The 23,111-nt window shown below is 55.1% G+C and overlaps 1 protein-coding gene across 1 annotated transcript in view; it reads right to left on the minus strand.

The window, feature by feature from the left end:
- The window catches only part of lmf1 (lipase maturation factor 1), an 80,203-nt gene that overhangs the window by 27,462 nt on the left and 29,630 nt on the right, over positions 1 to 23,111 (minus strand). Inside the window, exons 4-5 of the mRNA XM_028813980.2 lie at positions 17,695 to 17,843; positions 9,662 to 9,727 (exon numbers count right to left, since the gene is read on the minus strand). Coding sequence (XP_028669813.1) covers positions 9,662 to 9,727; positions 17,695 to 17,843 — 215 coding nt within the window. The remainder of the gene's footprint in view (positions 1 to 9,661; positions 9,728 to 17,694; positions 17,844 to 23,111) is intronic.

The raw sequence follows: 23,111 nt of genomic DNA on the forward strand, positions 1-23,111 counted from the left end.
CCCTGGCCATCCACAGCAGAACTGCACCCTGACGCTTCCAGTAAATCAAAATCCCGTCCAGGCTTCCTTCGCCATCTGGAGCCCCCCAGACTCCCCCTGTGCTGCCGCTTCCTGCTGTGGTTTCTCCGCGAAGGCCCTGAAGATGTGCAGTCAGACGACATTTCGGCGTATTCTTCTTTGCCCAGATGTTTCCATTTCTCTCGCTTCGTAACTCGTCTCGAGAGGCCCAGTGCACTGAGGCTGCCAGGCAAACCCGCGGACGGGCATCACGTCGATAGAAGCGGGAGACTTGGAGGGTGGGGGGCCAAAGCACTGCACTGGTTTTAAATTCGCTGGTTCTGGGATTCCGAGTCATTCGGGGCGATGTAAGTCTCACTGGCCTCACCCGTCTTGGGGGTCTTCCAGTTCCATCCATCTGTTTTACCGGGCACCGCCATTGTATGCGAGTTTGTTATGATGGCTGCCAGGGCATTGCCATGGGTGACGTTTGAGGTCAAAGGTGTAAAGGCTGGTGGGCTGAGACTTCCGGATGGTCCCACTTAGTAATTGTGGGGTTGTGTGCGTCACAAGTCTGCGGCCCCCCACTTTCGACTGTCATGCTATCCAGCCCTCGTGGTGGGCAATGCAAACACAACCAGCGGAGGGCCTCAACGACGGGACCACCAGGCTGAAGAAGGGCAGAAGATGACAGGGGGACAGGAAGGCACCAAGTCACACCGCGTCTGCCAAAGGCGCAAGCAAGAACCACGCGGTCCACGGTGACATGACATCCACCACGGCAAACGTCACCAGCTGGTCAAGCGCAAGGTAAGCAGAAAAGAAAAGGGACAGAAGTAAAGCCAGCGGGCCACCAGGACCAAGAGCTGGTGGTCTGCACAGCCTTTCAATTTCGGGTTCCGTTTGCCCCCTCGTTTGGCCCTCCTGGCACTTTGGCTGAGATTTGGTCTCCCGCTCACCCTTGGTGACTCAACACGTCCTCAACGATGACAAACAGGGACACCAAGTCGAGGAGCGTGGGGGGATTCGGGGCACTAAACCCCTCAAACAGTCACAGAATGACGGTGGCAGTCATGTGAACAGAAACAAACAAAACGGGCCACAGGAGAGGCGGGAACACAAGATGACCCCTCGAGATGTCACCAGCAACAAGGTCGGGCATGGCAGTGGGTGGGCACACGGTGACTGGCACTCCGGATTTACACAAAACCCACCTCAGCGACGCCACACCAGGCCCCCCCTCTGAGACGAGTGCAAAACTTGGAATGACTTTATCAATTAAATTAAAAACAAAAGACAACAATCCAGAAAAACAGCAAGCTAAACCACAGAAGAGCGGACCCCCAAAAGTAGCCAACGCTGCCTGGCAAGACCCCCAGAGACAAAGCTGGGCCAAGGGAGAGAGGCTGGGAAACCCCCGGCAAGAGCGGCAAGCTGTTCGCCTCATAAAGTGTGAGGACCCCCGGCTGGTGAGCCCCTCTTGCTCCTCCATCTTCAGTCCCTTCGAGGGTCCAAATTCTCCTCTTCCTCTTCATTTGGACCAATTCATCAGCCATTTTGTAATTCTGTGGCTGCTGCTCTTTGGGTTTCCCGTTGCTATGGCTAACACACCGTTGTCAGGGGTGTGTCTTTGGAGGCGGTGACCTTTGACCACAACACAGCGGGATGGACGGTCACCGTGGAAACGCTTCCTCTGCGTGTTTTGGCTCCCATTTCTGTCGGTCATTCCTGCCCTTTGCTCTCGTCTGGCGGTTTGGCTCAGATGCTCGTCGTTCTCAACCTCAAAGCTCCTCCCACCACCGAGCGGGGTGGGGGGCCTTCACTGGCCAGACCAGCAGAGGCTCACCCAGTCCGGCCTGCGCCCAACTACCAGCAGCAGGCTTGAACCGGACTAGGCCCAGAAATGGGGTTTGAAAGTTCAAACAAAGAAAAATTCCAGCATATGGAAATAAAAGGCGGCCACAAATACATTGGGGACACAACAAGGCGTCACCTAAAGGGCAACCCAGTGACGAAAATCCAAGCAAAAAACGTCAAGGCAACAGCTAGGGGGAGGAGTCAGCAGCAGTGACGTCAGCGAGGACCCGCCTTCTGGGGGACCCACCCTCCAAGCACAAGGGACATGACGGGACATCTGATGGCACGTGCGGGTCTCAACTTCACCGGAGCCACTAGAGGGCGCTGTAGCCACTGTGTGCCCTCAGTAGCAGTGCCCACGTTAGGCAGCAGCTACCTGTGCCATTCATTCCTTACACTAGAGGGTCACACAGTCGAGGACATCATCAGTGGGGCGCCCGTTAGCACCACAAGTCAGTGGGCACAGGACCGCAGACACATAGCAAGTCCACCATGTTTATAGTGACGTCTATTTAACATAAAGACCCCCAACAGGACCCCGGAGGGGGCAAATTCCAAAAGCAGACAACCGTGACGAGCACCCCAGATGACCACGAGGGATCGGAGTGAAATTACAAAGTGTTCACGGGGGCCATTGTAAGGGAGTCGGTGAGGTGGGCAAGGGCACCACAGCAGGCATGACACCCGTTTCGATGTCAGCGACTTTCTCCGCATGGTATGGTGGGCCTGCCAGCTTCGAGCCCGTGGCATGACTTACTTAACTCAGGACTTTTCATATTATCTCCCACCAAAACAGAAATAAATCTGCATGCTGCAGCTCTACTGTGACTGGCACCATGGCACAGCGGGCATGTGCCCCCAAAGTCAATTCAGGAAGCCTGCTTCCATATATATCTGCATGATCCTAATGACGGTCGGCCTTTGAGGGTCTTTTGGTTTTCAGCAAATGCAAATAACTTTGGAGAACTGACTGTTTGGGTGACTGGCAGGGGGCACGGAGATGATGAGGGGGCACTCATGGTGACAAATTACTAGACACAAGAGTCAACAAATGAGCAGATGGTGGGCATGTCGACACCTAGGCTGCACCCTTGCCACCTTCCCAAGTGGCAGCCCGGTACCCTCGTCATGCCGTTGCCCGCCGGGCACTTTCCTTCTTTCTCGTTTCGCAGGGCGTCGCCGTTTTTCCAAGCAGAAGGCCAGCAGGCGCAGATGAGGTGTTACGGATGACTTTGCTTTACTGCTCGTGCTGCTGGCAGCCAAGGGTGGCAGATACAATGATGCATTTCCTGACTGCCACCCCTGATTACCGCGGCCGAGATAAGGGCACCGTGCCACAGGCTTGGCTGCATTACTTGGCCGCCCCCCGTGCCAAAACGACACAACCAGGGCCGGCAGCTCCGCCGAGAGAGGGAGGGAGTGAGGGAGTGAGCACAGCTTTTTTCCACTGGCTTGTCGGGCACCCTCGCCCTGGAAAGACCACGAGGGCCTGGCGAGCTCCGCAGCACCGGTCGCTGTATGGCGGGCAGAGCAGCCTGCCTTTTTGGGGTGGGAGGGTCTTCCACAAGTGGGCGCACTGCATGGCAATGGGAGAAAGTGGGCACAAGTACATGGAGAGGCTGCCGAGAGGCACATGCCACTAAAATACCCTGGAGCTGGGAGGCACGGGCCTGCGCCACGAGATGACTGGCAGCCTTCCCAAGTCTCCATTTTGATGTCATAATCTTACAAATTAAGATGTCCACAAGTTTATGAACATATCGTCAAATAAAGAGGTTGGCACAGGGCTAGATTGAAATTTAAATGTGGTTGGCAGCGAGCCCTGGGTTGCCATGACATTTCCATTCCTAGTCTGTAAATTAAACACGATGGACGCGGTAACAGACACGCCAGCTGGGGGCACTGCCAGCCTTTGACAAGAACCACATAATGTGTGGTGACTTGAACACCACAGCCCTGGTGACAAGGCCAAAAAAGATGGGCATCCTCTATGAGCCCATAAGGAGGGTGAGGAGGGACGAGCAAAGGGAAAAGCTGTACAACAAAAAATAATCAAACATTTGCACCCACACTTCACACCCCCCCTCCGGATGCCAGTAAAGCTCCTTGCCCATCTATGCCCACTGCATTTTCCTTTTGTGCCACTATACCCTAATGTCCCCCTCCTGGCTCTCACTTCACTGCCACCTTGTATCAAGCGCCTTTCTGCTGTGAACCCCATTGGCTCTTTTCATTAAAGCGACTGGTACAGGGTCTCCAGATGTGACAGCAGCAAGGACTGAACTGGCATCCTTGTGGCATCCAACCCAGCACCTTACAAAGCGAGAACTGAAGACTGTGTGCCGAGTGCCTCCTCAAGTGCCTGCCAGGGACATTGGTAGGATGCCAGTCAGAGGTGGGCTGAGGACCCTTTTTGAGTGGGCACAATCCTGCCATCTGCTTTACCCTGCTGAGGTCACCTCACTTTATATATGCAAAAATGCAAGCACAGGAACGAGGCCTTGGCATAGGGGTGCAGAGCAGGCTGCGGCCGAATTGGCCTCCAGCTACATCACATGATCACTCCGTAGAGCCCCGAGTTATATGGCGCCTTGCATGACGGCGGCTCACATCATGTGGTGCCCTTCAGAGACTGAAGATTAAAAAAATTCAAAAAATGTCAAAATCGGGTGTCAGCTCAGGGCACAGGCCCAGCTCTGGCAGGAGTGCCCTTGGGCACCAGGATGGGCCGCTGCCAACTGTGGATTCCACGACTTTGAGGCCTCTGAAGAAATACGCGAGACAATGGGCACTTTGTGCTGCCTGCCAGCTCTCGACCCGAGCTCGTGGTGGCGCTGCATTCTTCACTTAGTCAGTCGCTCCTTCATATAGCTCCTTTCACAGCCCCAATTCGAACCTCGAGGGCAGCAGTCGTCCCTCCCGCCCTGCGGTGGCCGTCCCTCGTCTCCATTACCATAAGACAAAAGGCGGCCGGACGCACACATCCGATATTTAAAGTGGAAATGAGTGGCGCAGTCCTGCGAGCGGCACAATGGGACGCGACTTTCAAGCGCTGCGGTCGCGGGACCGCCAAGCACAAGTTTGGCCCGCAGACGTTTCAGGCCTGCATTACAAAGACGGCTTTCTGCCCGGACGCCAAAGTAAACAAACAGCGGTTTGGACGGCGTCCACCAAACGCGGCTCGGGCTGCTGGGGACCACGGGGGTCTGCAGGCCTCTCGGCTCCTTCCTGGAAGTGGGGGGGGACTAAAAGGGGGTGGGAACGGTGGGCACCGTGGGCGAGGGGCACTTGCAGTACCGGTGCCATGTGACCGGGTGCTGGACATGGAGGACGGAAGACGATCGGCCACCTGTAACCATGGAGACCAAAGAGTGGGGGACACCACAGACAGGCAGGCCACAGCGCCGAGCGTGAAACGGCGGCCCCGACGAAAGGCGCTATATAAACACAGAAGCCTAAAAAACAGAGCACAGGATGACACGACAGTCACACAGCGGGAAGACAGTAATGGCACGTAACAAAAGGCGCTATATGACACAAGTGACGAGCCACCAATGAGAGGTCACAACATTCCTAAACAGCAAAGGCGCTTTATGACACAAGCCGCCCTAAAAAGAGGGACAGCCCAATAAAAAGGGCACCATACCCATAAAAAAAAAAGACGAGCCACCAACGCAAGTTCTCGATGTTCCCTTCAGAGCTGAGCGCCCGCCTCGCTGCAGGTAGGGGTGGGCAGCCTTCGGGGGGGCGCACAACAATGGCGCGTTTCTTCTCGGAGACGCAGCTATGCCTGGCGCTCAGCGTGACCAATTCATTAGGCTGTCAGCGGGCGCCGTGGGCCTCGTGACATTTTTTGTGGCTTCTTTTTTTTTTTTTATTGTGTGGAAGCCCCCCAGGGTCTTCAGGTTTGTCCTCATCCTGCCAGCTCTAGACACCTTTCATCACTCTCTTGCTGGCTGCTGCAGATCCCCAAATGTCCTCACCGACCTTCCGGGTGGGATTAACGCAGGGGTCGCAGGAGGTCACCTAAGTCCAATCAGTCTGACGTGACCCGCTCCTTGTTGGCATTTTGTGGCTGCTTCTTAGCCCTGGTAAGGTCACCAGTCTGGAATGTTTCTATGTCATTGTGAACAGCCTTCAACATATAATGACGTCATCGTCACCCACACTAAGGGGGCTCCTAGCCAGTCAGGGTGTCTCTCGGACCAAACGTGGGGTCAGAGCACTGAGGGGTGACCTCGGCGGGCACCGGTGCCAAACCAGCAAGCATCTCAGGAGTTCCACCACCCTTCACTTCAAGCCTGACATGCCACGGTGGGATAGGGCGACTCGGGTTCAAGGTGGTCTGCCGTTTAGCTGGACAGGTCACATCTGGGAAGGCAGCGCAGTCAGAAATGCCAATTTGAAGCTTCACGTAAAACTCAAAGCTGAGGGGCACCAAAGAAACGGGTCCCCTTTTTTAAGGGATGAGGGGGTGACCTGGTGGCACAGAGGATGTCCCCCTTGCTGGAGGGTCTTCTCCTCTCACACTTCCTTGTGACCACTATCACATGATGAGAGTCATGGGGTGGGTGGGCAGGCAGGGCCAGTTTGTAGACTGGCATGCCCCTTCAAGGTAAAAGGGCAGACACCCAGCTGCTGGTGCCACCCAGACCACCAGAAATGAGTAAAAACAGTGACGATGGCTACAGGCTTTCTGTTCTAACGAGCCCCCCGTGCCACAGACTGGCGTGAGCAAAGTCTTTGCTTTCTGTTGTTGTTTTAATGGCACCAGGGCACCCAGTAATGCAGGACTTGGCAGAAGCGTGGCACCTCAGTGCTGCCAACTGCATTGCTTCACAGGAGCCCATTAACGGGTAATGAGTTGCAGGCTTGACCAGGGCGCCCATTACACACCTTGTGTGCCGCCTGCGTGTGTGCGCGCGCGTCTACAGCCCTGGCCCCTTTCGAGGACCCCCAGACCTGCCAGGCACACGAGTGACGATCTGCGCCATTCACCGAGTGCTAATGACTGCAATTTGCTTTGCACGCTGATTGAGGAAGTGGCCCCCATAATCAAACTGTGATGAAATCAGGTGCCCGGCCAAGACTGGCAGCTTTAACTAGCTGAAAGGTGAAAGGGCACCGTCGAGCCCGTATTTCTTTTGTTTCGGCGGCTGTTAAAATTCAAAATGCCATGGCACTGCGGGCAGCGTGCTGAAACCAAATGAGCCCTGGCGGGATTTGGGGCGGGGGGCTCTGGCTTAGGCCTCTGGCTCTTTTATGACCTGGCACACCATGCTGCCCGACTCGGCCTCATTAATGAACCCCCAAGGATTTGGGGGGATTGGGGGGGGGGGGGATTTGGTGTTTGAGGCTGTCCTGATCCCCCAGCCCATCACAGTACTGACTGATGCCAATGAACACAATGATGACCACTGCCCAGTCTGCGGGCTGTTCGCAGGTGCCTCCCATCACCAACCTGCTGTGGCTATCTTTACAGCCAAGACAGTGCCATGCTGCCATCTTCACTATCACCACACACCAGCCTGAGTCCCCTTGCCATGCCCACCTCATGCCAATCGCTTTGTCCTGCTCCACTGTGTCCTCGTGACGCCCTGAGGCTTGTCAGGAAGGTCGATGTGGTGGTCTGACTCGTGGGATCAACACCAGGACAGCCCCTCCAGAAGCACTCCTGGTGTCGAGACCCCTCAACATAAAGAAAAGACAAGATGACAAATGGGCAGAAAGCTGTGCCAATGGCACTAGGAGTCACAACAAGGGCCGGCAAAAAGAATGTTGGGATGAAAAACACCTGGAGATGCTGAAGTGGCACATGGGGGGGCACCTGCAGAGGACCGCCATAAATCCATCACAGCCTCTGGGGGTGGGCATGTGGGCGCCTCCTGGGATTCCATGCCAATGTTCCACTTTTGTGACTGCCGAGTGTCACCAGGGCCTAATGACGTTCACGGCCCCTTTGAAGGGTAACATCAGCAAAGGCTCCGTGGCTGCCAGGAGGAGCCCCTAACACTGGTGAAGGTCAGCGGACCGGTCAGAGCCGCCTGCAAGGTCCAAGGGGATGGGGGGGCTTCTGAGGGAAGACTTGCTTTTTACCCACAAACTCGGTGGCCCCTCATCTGTGTGACGACACCTGGCCCTTTGGCTTTCTGCTCCTCCTCATCCTCCTCAGCCCACCTCACTCTGCATCAAATGTGGCTCAGTGGGTCTCCGCGAGTTTGGACCCCCATATCTGTTCACTTCAATCTTAGGGGCGACCGAGTGGAGCCTGTCAACCAAAACGACATGAGACCCCCGAGGGTGGTGGGGCTCCTCAGCAAAAAAAAAAACAAGGCTTGGTGGCCAAAGAATATCAGCTGTGTGTGGGACAGCTTGGTGACGTGTGACACAACACAGACTCAGCTAGACAAACAGAGAGATAGGAAAGGCGCTATATGAGAGAGAGAGAAAAGTCACAGGTGCTTAGAGACAGGAAGGTGAAAGGCGTTATATGACGGACAGAAACGAAAGGTGCCACATGACAGACAAGGGACACTCTGATCAAAAGAAAAGGCGCAATATGAGACAAGAGAAAATAAAGGTGAGACATCACATGACCAACATGAAAAAAGAGCTGAATGAAAGGCGCTGTATGGTGGCACAGGAGAGCCAAAGGGCTGTGTGATCAACAGAGGGCACCAGAGAGCAGCAAGGAAAGGCGCCACGTCATGGATCTAAGACATGGAGAGAGCGACGTGAAAGGCGCTATAGGACACCGAGGACAGATGAGACACCCGATATCAGAGGGGCGTCAATACAGGAGATATGAAAGGCGCTACACAGGCCCTACAGAACGAACACACACACACACAGACACACACACACACAGACAGATAGATGAAGGCCAGCGATGAAAGGCGCTATACAACAGCTCAACTGTCTCGTCCTACAAGCTGCTTCGGGTCACAGCCCGGCCGCCCGTCGTCACCACACGCTAATCTCAGGGGCACTCAAGTCTGCCTCCGGAGTACAAACGGGGTCTTGTGTGGTGGAATTGACGTCTCCGCCTCTCAAAGGGGACATCAAAGGGCAGACAGAGCCGGCAGATAAAGAGATTCCTTTAAAGTTCTGGGATGAGAGGGGAGAATCTGGGGGGCACGGCGGCGGGTGGGAGGCTTTTATCCTGCCATCCTCGCTCTTGTTCACCATTGCCAGTGCAACTGAATGTAAAGCCGTTAGGACACGAGGGGGTTGTGGGTGTCTGAGGTGGCCTGACACACGTGTCACATGTCACCATCGAAGTGTAAACCTGTTTCTACGGCCCACCAGGTTGCCTGAGGTGGGCAACTCCCGGGTTAAAATGGGACATTTTTTTTGGCCCAAATTCTGCTGGTAGAATGGCACAGAGGATGGCACGAATGTCTCACAGCTCTGGTACATCAGATTTGAACCCCTGGCCCAGGTGTTGATTTTGCTTCCCTTCCACATCCCAAAAGATGTGTAGTTTAAGGTGGGATGGCATGAGTGTGTGCCCTGCGACAGACTGGCACCCCTCTGGATGCCACTGGAACACTCATGCGAAACAATGCACCCGCCACATGGCATTTGGGGTTTATGCGCAGCCCTGGAACTTGGCATGAGGGTCAGGTTTATGACTTGGGCTTTGTGCCCCCCACCTCAGAGGGCACAACAGGGTCAGGACATTGTACGGCTAGATATGTGAAAAGGCCACCAAACATGCAGGAGAAATAAGGGACACTGGAGTGCCACATGATGCCACTGTCCTGCTATTTGTCATCTGCCCCCCCCCCGCCCCGGGCCCACCTACCTCATAGTGGTAGTCCATGCAGGTCAGGTCCCTCCAGCACTGGTCTCCTCGGATCTTGATCAGGCCCTACATGAGACAAACACAAAGACCAGGTGAGCCACCAAGGGGCAGGGACTGCCACCCTGTCACCACCTTCACTGCCCTGAAGCCACCAGGAACACCCAACAGCACCATGGAAGGACGAGCCTGGGTGGCCACGTGGCGGTCCACAAAGTGAACTCTCGACCTAGGACTGCACTGCACCCTTCTCCACGCTGACCCTCAGCACGGGCACCTAATGGGGCAGTGGGCCGAGGCCAGGCACAGTGCCAACTCCTTCAGAACAGAACAACAGATATAGAGAACTGGAGGCACTGTGAAGCAAGCAGACCCCCCTCGGACAGGAGGACCACCAGGAAACCCCCCCTCAAGGCAGTGCTAACTACTGGGAAAATCTCAGTGCCAGCTGGCATTGGCCAGGGTTCAGCTGTCAGGGCGCACCGAATAAAGCCTCTCCTTCATGTCACCACGGTGGTTCTGTTGTTGAGGGTCTCAAATAACGAAAAGAACAGAAAACATCTCATCCTGGCACGGAGCTGGCAGGACTCCCATCAGCCCAGAGGGCATCGCGGCAGCAGGCAGGATTACAGCACCTCATCGGGAGGCCCCCGAAGCCACCTTTATGTGACCCGCTGCCAAAGTCAGACATCCCAGACCACCTGAATCTGCAGTCACCGTAGAAACCCCTGGCATCAAACCCTCGCCAAGATGAGCGCCACGATGGTCTCCTGTGGGCAACGGGGCATTTAGGTGGTAAATCGCACTTGTGGTGCGCTCTTCTGGGACAGTCGGGTGCTCCCAATGATTTTCATGGCTTTGACCCCCCGGCCTGTCTAAAAGGGGACCCTTCTCACCTCCAGATCTCTGTCATTAACTCTGGTGGCACCCGCCGCTGTGTGTGACACTCTGAAGCCTCGTGGAGGTTGCTGGGGTGCACAATTTAACAGGGGAGGGTGACACGATGGCTAAATAAGGCCAGCTGTAAAGGGCACAGGGACACATCCCCAAGTGTCACCTGCTGGATTTAGGGGTGCAGAAGGCCACATGTGAAGAAGCCCAGCAACCTCCAAGAGCAATGCGGGTTACACAAGTCAAAACAAGGCCTGCCATGTCGGACCACCTACTGCACCTAACAGGTGAAGGAATGAGGAGACAACACCAGGCGTGATGGGCACACGTCACCGTCCCAAGCGCCACCTGCCAGGCATGTGACTGTGACGGGAGAAGAGCAAACAGCATCTGTGAGGAGCACGGGGACAGTTCAGCAGTGTCACCTACTCAAGGCCCCAGGGAGAGTTTGGGGGGGTGCCCACCAGTGCCACCTACTGTGTCTAAATGGTAAATATGAGCACACAGGAGGCCAGCTGTGACGGGCACCACTCTAAGAGCTGTTGGCTGGGTAGATAAGGCCAGCTGTCAAGAGCACAGGGATGTGTCCACAAGTGTCACAGTATATCAGGCTAGAGGTGACGAAGACCACCACCTGTACCTGTAAGTGCCCTCCGACCCTCCAGCTGCCAAGAGCCCCTGTGGCACCACCAAGTAACGTGAAGGAGAACGTGAAGGTGTGACAAGTGCCGCTGTAAAGAGCACAGGGGGGTCTACAGGTGCCACCCGACACAAGAACAAGAGGAGGAGCCGCCCGCCCAACTGCGACGTGTGCGAAGTCCAAAGCCCGGAGCCGAAGTCCTTACTCAGAAATGCCAGGCTGAGACTCGCCAACCAGAACACGAGTCGAGAAGAGCGATGGGGGGGCAAATAAAAGTGCGAGGGAAATTTAGCAGAACCCGCATAGGCCAACACTGCCAACAGCGGAGAATTTCACTACACGGGCACAAGGAACTCCAACTGCATGATGCCAAGGTCATTCGTGAGCGGGTAAACCCACTGAGCACAGCCCATGATGGCACACCTGGCATCGCAACATGAGCGAGGTGCCCGTCGACTTGAGGGGCTCCCCCATACCACCCGAGGTCCGACCGGCGACTCAATGAGCTGGTAAAGACGTGTGGGCCCCCAGATAGGCCAAGTGGGACTCCATGACAGCGAGACCCCCGAGCTGCGTGATCACAAAGGCCCCCCGACAGGAGGACAGACTGGCGCTCTTCGCTTTCTCTTTCCCTTTTTTTTTTTTGGGCTACGGATGTCAGAATTTCCATGGATTTTTTTTTTTTTTTCCCTGAAACAAAGTGGCCATTCATTTCAGGGGCTAATTAATTCGGGAGATGGCGGAGAGCAGCAGGGGTGCCACACACAAGCAGGCCAAGAGTGACCTAAAGTCACGCCTGTAAAGTGCTGGCTGGGGACAGTGACGCAAATTCGAGATGCCTCTGCGCCCCAACGCCTTCATCGTTGCGTCCGTCTCTGGTCGGTAATTTAAGAGCCCCCATTTTTGAGAAGTTCAGTGATGAGGGGGGGCTTGACAGACATGGAGTGCCGGGAGGGCTGCGGGCCATCAGTCGGACTACGTTTGGTTTTGTTTGCTACTTATTATAGCGCCTTGAAGCCCAGCTCAATTACCAGAGCCTACAACACCTGCAGGGGGAGCTAGAGAGCCAGCCAAACCGTTCAAGACCATCCATTCTGTTGAGGGCTTCACACAGCCGTCCTGCAGGGGGCGTCAATCCCAATGCCACTCACCCATCCATCATGTGGTCTTCCTGTCCAAAGAGCAGGCACCCAGAACCCAAGCGACCTAAGCAAAAAAATTCTTGGGTCCTGTAGGGGGCGCCATGGTCTCTGCCCAGATTAATAAAAACAAATTCTAGAAGGAACAGCTGAAAAATGTCCCAAAAAGGAGCGTCCCTTCATGAGGAGCAACTGGTCCCCCGTCACGTTTGCTAAACAGGGATTAGGGGTGGAAGAGAGCGGACCTTTACAACGTAATGCCAAGACCAGGCCTGGAGAGGGCGCTACAGAGTCAGCCACATAGTAAACTCCACCAACTCCGGGTCCAGTCTCAGCCGAGTCAGCCGTCCTGCAGGGGGCGCCGACCCCAATGCCACTCACCTGGCCATTTTAGAACAGCAGGCAGCCACAACCTCAGCAATGAATGGCTTTGGCCTGATGGGGGCGCCAGGTCTTTGTAGTAACAGACAGGCAGATTTCAAAATGCCAAGTAAGTTCTAGAATTAACAAATAAGAATTTGGAAACAAAAGTCTAGCTGACTACAGCGGTGCCCGCCCCTGTGCTTGAGCTGAGCACCTCTGTCGAATGCCAACGTTTAAGTCATTAGTCACCCCTAACAGTTAATGTCACCTAGTCATTGAACTCGGGGCCAAAGAGAAGAGCCCGCCCACTCAGCCGTCCAGCAGGGGGCGCCAATCCCAAAGGCACAGTGCCCAGTTAGTTTTGTATTCTTCTGGGTAATCAGGAGCAGCATTTGGAACCACAGACAGATGGGACAAGTGACCAAGTACCAGGGGGGACAGTAGGACTTTAGGGACCTTCAAAACTCGCCTTGATGTCATTTCAGAGAAACTAAGTGGAAGGGACTGGCGAGCGTTGATGGGCTCAGTCAGCCATCTGGCAAGGGGCACCAATCCCAATGCCACTCAGATCACGTGGCCCTCTTGTCTGTTTGGTTTGACCCTGAAGGGGGTGCCATTTCTTTGGAGCAGCTGATGCAATTACAAAATAAAGGAAGACATTCTACAGTAAGAATATACTTAAATAAATATAAGCGGAGGGGCATCAGCCGGGCACTGCCACCATCACTGCCACATGACTCGAGCTGCACCTTACAAGCCACAGGATGAAACAGCAAATCAGCGCCGGTCACTGGGGTCAGATGGGGAGAGGGAGAGACCCCTCGTGGACGCCGGGGGGCCGCAGCTGGGGGGATGTCAGAGGTCAAGCATCCTCCATCTCCAGGAGCCACCAGTAGGTGGAAGTGCAAAGGCAGCGCATAAAGAGGGTCTTTCTTCACTTGATCCCACATAATGTAATCAAAGAAATTTGGAGAATTAATCTTCCTAATGGTGGCATGGGAAAGGGGGCGCCGGGACGAGGATGGCGGGCACGTGTGCCGATGCTGCATTCCTGCATTTATCTCATTAAAGTTAATCAAATAAGGGAAAGTCACACTGGCCTGGCCCGGCGGGCAGCACTTTCCTATACTTGCTACAAGTCAGCCATGGCAGGCGGGCACTTCAGTTCACGCACATGAATCCAGCTGGCGGGTGCCATGCCTTCTTCTTCAGGTAGTCAATGGTTCACATCCCAAGCACTAATATACAGTCACATGTCCTCATACCCGCTTTAGGGTCACCGGAGAGATGGGCCAGTGCCCACACTGACAGACCAGGTCACCAGTCCCAAATCAACACAACGCATGGCACTTTTTGGAGAGATGGGAGGAAAAACCGGAATACTGAGAGAACGGGAACAGCGAGAGGGCCTGGGAGTTGAACCCGAGACTCTGGAAACACATCACCCTGACCAGCGAGCCACCCTTTATACGTATAGCGCCCTACAAAGACAACACAAGTGGAAGAGAAGAAACCCGCCATGTGCTCCGGTTTCCTCCCACAGTCCAAAGACATGCAGGTGAGGTACACTGGCGATCCTAAATTGTCCCTGGTGTGTGTGCCCTGTGGTGGGCTGGCACCCTGCCCTGGATTTGTTTGCTGCCTTGCGCCCTGTGTTGGCTGGGATTGGCTCCAGCAGACCTCCCATGTTAGGATATGATGGGCTGCATAATGGATGGAAGCCCACCATATAGCGCCTTTCACACGGTAATGCAACAGACATTAAAGAGGACCCCCTAGTGGCTAAGGCACTGAACTGCAGCGCAAGTGCATGGAAACACGGTGGGCTCCCCGGCACTCACCTGCCCTGCCCTGCCCTCCCCTCCTGGTCCGGGTGGCTCCTCAACATAAGCAGAGACGCTCTGAAGGACCACATCAGGGTGCCCACCAATCGTACTAGCATCCCGTGCCTCACACCAGCGCCTTGTAGCCCTGCACTTGAGTAAGAAATAAGGGAGTGAGGGTCCAGGACTGGACCTGCAGTGGTGGACCGGTCGGAACTGGCATGACCCACCACAAAGAAAAAGCCATCTGAGGCGCCGTGACAATTTAGCTGGCATGGGGACATAAAACCACGCACAGTGTCCCAGCCAACCTGCTAAACCCAAAGGACTGTGGTGGCGGGCCGGTGCCTAACCTGGCAGCACTGGGCACCCTCTAGAGGTGGCAGTCCATCACAGACAACCACACACGTCTTAGTGGCCATGTGAAGAAAACTGCAATACGTGGACAAGGGGGCAACAGGCCAGGAGAGCGGGTATCCATCTCGCGCCCACGGCGGGCAGCTCCTCTCTTCAGGATGTCAAAGAGCAGCTGAAGTGCCCAGCAGGTGGCCACTGGGACTCAAGTGTGCCATGCAGGTCAGGAAGGGAGCCTTTAACTGAAGTGGACCAGTGAAGACGAGTGTGACCAGCAGCAGACAGATGGACAGACGGACGGACCACTGCACGTGCCGTGTGCTACCGACCAATGAAAAACGGCGAAGCACTTAGTGATGCTGCCACTCGGGCCACATCTCTCGTGAAGGCCGCGCCAGGGCAGGATCAGGCTGGCATGAGAATGTGACACTGGCACTTCAGCCAGCGGGGGCACATCAGACTCGGAAGACATGGCTGCGGTGGGACGCATGGAAATGGCGGGGGGTGGGGCACACAACTGCAGCCCCCTGAGACTAAGCCACGAAACGGCTAGTTGAATGTCTGCGGCAGCTGGTGGTCCCCTAAACGTCCACTTTACAGCCCCCAGCAGGTCTGGCGGGACTGCGCCTTCACTTTTTCATTTTTTGGTGTCATTTGAAACAGGTGCACCGTCACGGTGGGAAGAGGAAACCTCGGGTCGGTGCGTTAAACTCCCTCTTTATGGCCGCCACTCACATCCCGCGCTGGCAGAGGGCACGGCGCAGCTGTTGAAGTGCTGAGTCCGCATGACGTCAGGCCGAGTCCCGCGAGGGGATTAGGGGGCTCGGCAGCAACTGGCCGCCCGTCAGCCGCGTCCTCGAGTTTCATGGAGGACAACGATGGCAGAGACAGGAGCCCGTTAAGGTGTGTGAAGCAGGCAGTGCCCACCTGGCATCTCAAAGAAAAGGAGGACCCCCCTCACTCTGGGTGGGATGACCCCCACCCCCAACTGTCTCCTTTGCCCTGGCATCCACCTGAATTCTATGAGCTCAATTCTCCAGAGCTGCGATTCAGTAATACCCACCCACGTGCCCACTGCCCCACCACAGCACTTCTTAATGGCCACTGTCATATCAGCATAAGGGGGGACCCATCTAAAGGTGTGCCAGCCAGCTACGTCCTGGGCACTTTTCATACCTGCTTCACAAATACACCCAAGGGTATCGTAGGATGGGGGCAGCATCCCTCTAGAGGCCAGGAGAGGATTACACTACTGCCCAGCCTGGCATATACACAGAACGTCATCACGTTGTGCCAAAGCCAAGCCCCTCTGGGGTCACATTCAGTAGGAAAGTCTGAGACTTAAGGGGCCCACTGACTCGGAGAAAATCAAATTCAGGATTCGAGTACCAGGTGCCCACCGTAAGACGATGATCACCGATAACTGGAGTGTGGGAGGGTGGCACAGCAGCTGAAAGATGGCAGCATGGGCAGAGATAAACTGCCTCCATTCCACGTGTATGGTGAGGGGTGTGTGTGTGTATGTGTGTGTGTAACGCCACATGATGCTTTGCAGTTCAAATGAAGAAGAGCTGCCACCCCAATGACCCCCCCCCCCCGCCTGTAACCACAAGCCCCCCAGCGACTGCCATGTTCTGATTCTCATTACACAGATGAGCAGCTTCTGCGCCCGCACATCTTAAACTGATTTTCAGGTCACTGCTAAGTTCCTGGCAGTCCTGGGCGCTGGCGGCACAAAAAGACCCCCTCCCCCACCGTCAGGTTTATCGGGGGGCCGCGCTTTACTACACTAAAGTGCCACCTTCTACCCGCTCTCCCTCATATACATGTCAGGAAGCTCAGGGTGAGCCTCTGTCTCAGCTCATGCCACCTTTGCCCATCCCCATGCCCGGGCATTTCAGATTTAGTCTAAAATGTTTTAACTCTCAGTGCCATCCCATGATGCACTGCAGCTCCCGGGAGCGGTCTGTGTTGGGGTGACCAGCGAGTGCCCAGGTGGCACAGCTGCATATGGATGAGCCACTGGTTAGGTTTTCAAAGCCTGGGCAGCTGGCACTGAGTGTGACATTTCCAGGTCTCCTCTCATGCCCTGCAGATGGGTCACAACCTACACTGTGGCAGGAGGAGGGAAGTTGGCATCTGCCCACTAACTTCTGGAACAGCCTTCAGAGCAATGAGGGGATCGAGAAAAGGGATGAATGGGTGGGCATTTAGCGTCTCGCTGGTGAACCCACTTGGGGGCAGTCGTGACGTTAGCCCGTCCTTAGCACCTTGGCACGAAACCAGAAGGCCCGCGCATTGTGGGCAGTGTGATGCCAGAGACACAAATCCTCAGCAGACACAACTACCCAGTTGGCAATAAAAGACCCTGGGAGGGTCATCAAAGCAGGGCAAGCAGTGTTACATGGATGCCAGCGCCTCAGTGGGCACCGTAGTGCATTTCACACACATTGGGACCACTTCAGTTGGTCACAATGTGACTGTGAACCCACCGGGCTCGGGGTCAAGCACTTAAGGCCAAAGGGTGCAAACGTTTGCTGTGTGTGACATCTCTAAACTGGTAAGTGTGGGTGTGCCCTGTGAGGAACTTGTGCATGGATGAACTGTAGCCCACCAACCCAATCGACAGCCAGTCCCCCCCAAGGCTGCTGGCACTCGCAAGAGAGTTCACTTTACTGGGGGGGGCACAGGACTCTCCCAAGAAGAGCCTTCAGAGGGCACTGGTGACTGATAAGGAGGCCCAACCTGGCATCTTGGGAAGGGTTCAACAGTCCCCACGGAATACCCATAAAGGGCATAACCACCCGACGGAGCAAACAGACTCACCGCCCCCAGCATGATGCGGAAGATGAGCCAGCGGAAGGCCCAGATGACGATGCCAGAGGGCGGAGTATTTGGCGGCACCCGCTGCAGGCTCCACAAGGGGCACAAGAAGATGCCTAGAAATCCCGTCTCCAGCAGCTGAGACTCCCAACCTGCGGAGAGAGGAGAAGGCAGGGGCATCACAAAGAGGCGGGCACCGCTGACCAGAGCACGGCTCCTATATAGTGCCTTGCCAGTGACCCAAGGGACAGCAGCAGCCCCATTCCAGGCTCCAGGGTCAAAGAACGCTTCCGGTGGGCACAGGGGCAGCTGACAGGGCAGAAGGAGCCGCTCTGGTTCAAATCTGCAGACACGGGCAGCAACTCCGCCGGGCCACTTCTGGCATGAACGGCGCTCATTTAATGCCAACTGCTGCTGCTCTACTGCGCCTCCTGTAGACAGCAGATGAGAACACCTGAACTTACCGTAAATGAGGAGGGCATAGCGGGCAGGACTGTAATCCCCAGCAGGCATGGCAGATGGCAGGATCCACCCCCTCCCCCCGGCTCCTTGGGTTACCTTCATTTTGTAGATCAGATTTTAATTTTGAATAATTAATTATAACAAGAAAATGGACCCCCCCCACCATGCCCCACTAATATTTAATTCCTTTAAGTGTCAATCACACAGAGTTCACAATCACAGAGACGGGCACCGAGGGGTGTGGCCTTTTATCGAGGGACACAAGGCCCATAAAGTTGCTCGCCAAGCTTTCTTTCTTCCTTTATTTGTCTCCGCTGCCCACATGTGGCTGGCACATAGTGCTCGTTAGCCAATCAACTCAAACCAAATCTTGAGGGCATCGATGCCAGTCACGGAGTATGGATGCCAAAGGTCTTGTGGGGGACTAGTGGGAACAACTCCATTGGCACGTGCCCAGCTGTGAGCAGGTCTGTGCCCCTGTGCCTTTTCCTTCTCTCAGGTTTGCGTTCCGACAGACGGCGCAGATGGCAGCCTCGGGATAAACAGTTCAGAAGCAAATTTGACTGAAAGGAGGGCTTGGCAGCCGAGGGCTGTGTTTTCTTAACCCAGGAGTGAACTGGCGCACTTTCACTGGTCGACCCGCTTCAGGTGCCGGCAAAGCTTTATTGAAATGACGCAGAGCCATCACGTCACCCGGTGCCACCAGGCTGGAGCTGATGTGTACCCAGAGTTGGACTCGGCCCTCAGAGGAGCCTCAGACTGCGATGGGCCCCCCAAACAAATGGGTGACAAATTACAAAGCCCAAATACATTTAGAAAGTGAGGGCAGCACCACTTAATAAACTGGGGTGGGCCGGGGTCCTAAATTAAAAACAGGGGCCCTCGGCCTAAGGTCACACACACCATCTCATCTTTTGGACTTCCAAACCTGCCCTGTAGAGGGTGCCACGCCAGCACTGCCCAGACTCGCTCTCAGCCCGAAAGTGCCCAAGTTCTACCTGGACAAAGATGACAAGACCCCCCAAAAAAAAGCACTGAACCCAAGAGCCGACTGGCTGCGCCAGCACAGATGACGGAGGCCCTGGCAGCATGAAGTACGTTAATAAACCGGGATGCAGGAAATAACTGGTCAGGGAAAAAAGAAAATGAGATGCAAATCGGAGTTTGCATGTGGCGTCAGCTGGCATGGCGGATTATCAACACCGCTCGGGGACTTCCAGGGAAAGCGAGACGCGCTGCTTTGAATAGCCAAATGCGGGCCGTTTTCACCTGATCTTATCAGTCTCTGTCAACTTGAGCTCCGGGGTGCCAGGCCGTCAATGCAAAGTATGTGCCACCAAGCGGACACCAGGGGCAGATGCCCACTTCCTAGGAGGGCTCGAAGGAAACTTGACTGCCAGGCCTTACTGGTACCAAGAACGTGATGACAACATGCAATGAAAGATATCACAGTGCCAATGGCGGCACAAAGTAAAAGGCATAAGGTGAGACACCCCCGGATGGGATGCCAGTCCATCATGGGACCGTTTAACCAGTGCCAACCAAAACAGCTTGAATGGACAGCCCCATCCAGGGAGGCATAAGAAAGGCACCAGCCCAGATCTGAGAGTCATCCATTGCAGGGCACACTTATGCTGGGTCAATCGGCTGGTAGAAAATGGGCACAAGATAGGCAAAAACACTGAATAGGGTGCCACTCTATCACAAGTCACACAAGAGTTGCCAATTGATGCCAACACTGAGCACAAGATGGGTGCCAACACTGAACAGGAGAATGGCGCACTCTTGGGTTCAAATACAAGTTTCCAATTAGACATAAGAATAGCACTAATACTGGGCAGGGAGTCAGTCAATCACAGGGCACACCCACTCATACCAGGCCAACTTGGCATCACCCACAAACAAAGCACACAACTCTGGGATGTGGAAGGAGAATTGGAGGACCCAGGGGGAAAAAAACCGACTGGCATGGTGAAGCAGTGGTACTAACCTCTGTGCCACCAGGAAGACAGGTATTAATCACAGCAATGACCAGGGTCGGTCAGTCCCATCAGTGCGCCCTTACTGGGTAAGTCACTGGTTCATGCGGGTCCTGTAAAGTGTCTCACTAAGGAAAGGCGCTATATAAGGGTGGCCTGCCTGTTGGTCGGTCACAAAGCCATGCACGATGGACAGGTGCCATATGAGGCACTACAGAAAGGACACTTGAAGGTCACCACGTGTTTCCATAGTAAACGCAAACTCGGAAAGGCGCTATACAAGTGTCCTTGTGTCACGAGATCTCTTGACTCCACACCAACAGCCCACTAGGAGAGAGTGTGCCACCGCAGTAAGGCGCTATATAATGCTAGCACGCTCTGCATCCAATAGGATCCAAAATGGCCAAGCATTGGACACCACCATGGGCAGGGGGGGGCATGAGAGTCATGGCAGAAGCAGGGGACTGAAGGTGATAACACAGCACAGGAAGCACGATGGCATGGCAGTGTGCTACCTCCCTGCTGCCAGCCTGCATGTCACCCTTGTGCCACACTGCTCTTCTCCCGGGCTCCCCTGACTTGTGCCCAATGATGCCAGGGTAGGCTGCAGCTCCACCACGGGGTGAACATATTAATGTGGTTAATGGTAAAGCCTCGCCAGGCATTTGGTGCCCGCCATTTTAATTGAGGAGATGACTTTGCAGAAGCAGCTGCTGGAAGGTAGATGATGGGTGCAGGTGCCATCTGAAACTGACCTCCACGCACAGTCTTAACCCACTCCTCAAGGGCCCACCTGGGAGCAGCAGGGTCACCCCAGTAGGAGACTTGGACTTGAGCAGCATGGCTGTGACCTTTGGTCAAGTGGGCATCAATAACTGCCACGGATTTTGAACAGAGGGGCAGGCGGGTACCCAAAGTGGGCGACAGGCAGGCTCTGCTCCTGGGACGCCCGCGGCCAGTGGTTGACTTTGAAAGGAGCTCTTGTGCCGCCAGCTCTGCATATCTTCAGATTGGGCCGATAAGCCGGCACACGTACACAAGGCCCGCTCTGTTGGCGACTTTTCATATGGAAATCGTGCCTACGGTAACAAAGGGCGCCTCATCGCAAACATCACGGCAGTGGGCCGTGTGCACCAAGGCGTCCTGTCCACCCTCAGGCTGGTCACCACAAAGCCCCTCCAATGCCAGTTCAATTCAAAGCCTGACACACTCATGAGAGCTTCCTTGGGGACAGTGGCACCAGGCAGACTGTCAACTATATGCCGAGCCGGGGTGATAAACAGGTGGCAGTCACGATGCACGAGTCTGTCCAGTTCTGAAGAGCTCAGGCACAAAGAGAGCACCCACCTGACCCTCTAGCGCTGGAACCTAGCCGGACATTAAAGGACACAGTACAGGATGCGTGTTGCCACCGATGGCTCATAGACAACAAGGAAATTTAAAAAAAAAAAAAAAATGGCAGTGCCATGTCCTCCTCAGATGGCACATGCCTTTGGTTCTGGTGATCTGCACTTGGGACCCGGGTTTGCCGCACCTGCCCTATTCGGTGCTTTAGGACCCCGCGCTTGTCTCGTGTGCCCCCTCGGTCTCATGCAGAGCGACACTCCGACACGGCCTCTCATCCTAAACTCACTGGGGGGGTTCAAACTGCCCCCTGCTGGCCAGGCTGTGAAGCTCTCTGCCCACTGTGTGTCCCTTAAAATCGGCCCATTCAGAAGCGTCGCCCCCAGCAGCCTGGTGTTTGTGAGGACCGCCTCGCCGGTGCACCTGCTGCTCGTCAGATTTCAGCAGCTGCACTGCCTCCACAAAGGGGCTCATTGTGGGGGTCCGGAAGCAGAGCGGCACATCGGCTCCCACTCGGGCAGGATGACAGCGGGCAGGAGATTTACAGTAGCGGCTTGACGAAAACTGAAGAGTGACAACCGCGGGCAAGGCAGGGGTCTGTTTTAACAACAACAGGAGTGCGAGGACGTGTGTGTGTGTGTGACACACAAATGAGCCACTCAGGGAGTCAGAGGCCAAAGTGCGCCACGCAGCGCTGGCACGATAAGACACGGCTCATTTGCATTGTCAGCGCTGGCATGTTTGCACACTAGCTGACCGGGGGAGGGGTTCAGCCTCACAGATGTGTGCCAGCTGCCCCCTACCAGTGTAAAGGAGGGGTGGTGGGCGAGGCTGGCGATGGCACCATGGGGTCCTCTTTTCTAGGAGGCAAAGTTAATCCACCTAATGTTATACATTTACACGGCAAAATATAGCACCAGGCTGTGAAACTCTCTGCCCACTGTGTGCCCTTGTGGTTGAACACCCTTCTTAGGAAGCCCCCAAACCCATATGATGCCCTTTGGTGCAGCAAAGCGAGCGACAGATGAGAAGTGAGCTCACTGGGGAGACGTGGGCAGCCAACATGAAGTGGGGCCATTGATGGCATGGAGTGCCCATCTGTCTCGTTCTGGGTTTGTTCCCTGGGTGAGGCGGGCATCATCTCACATGTATGAAACCCTGCATGCAAAGCAACTGGCACATCCTTACAGCCCAGATGTACCGTTTTCGTGCCAAATTGGCCTCTTTTTTTTTTTGAGATTGTCGTGCAGTGAAACATTCTGATGTGGCGGTGGGCGTTTTTGGGGCAACTTTCAAAGGGTACATGCGGCTGCCCAAATGTCAAAACTTCAAGGGGGGGGGGATGGAGACATAAAACGTCAGTGGTGTGACAACTGCAAGGGGAGCCACACTCCTATGGGGACCCAAGCTGGACGTTGAGTGCGGCACTAGGTGGTCTTTCAGCTGTCGGTATTTCCAAGACATGGCAACCCTGGCATAGAATGAGAGTGGGTGGAGCGATGTGATGAAACTCAGAGGTCCTTCGTGTCCACCGCCAACCCTCAAACCCGAGGCGATGGCTGAGGAGTCCTCGTTCAAATCCTGGCCTGCTCTGATGCCCACTCTGCAGATCAGGCCACATGTAGGGTGACACCA

The sequence above is a fragment of the Erpetoichthys calabaricus genome, chromosome 11 (genome assembly GCF_900747795.2).
Source record: "Erpetoichthys calabaricus chromosome 11, fErpCal1.3, whole genome shotgun sequence".
Lineage (NCBI taxonomy): Eukaryota > Metazoa > Chordata > Cladistia > Polypteriformes > Polypteridae > Erpetoichthys > Erpetoichthys calabaricus.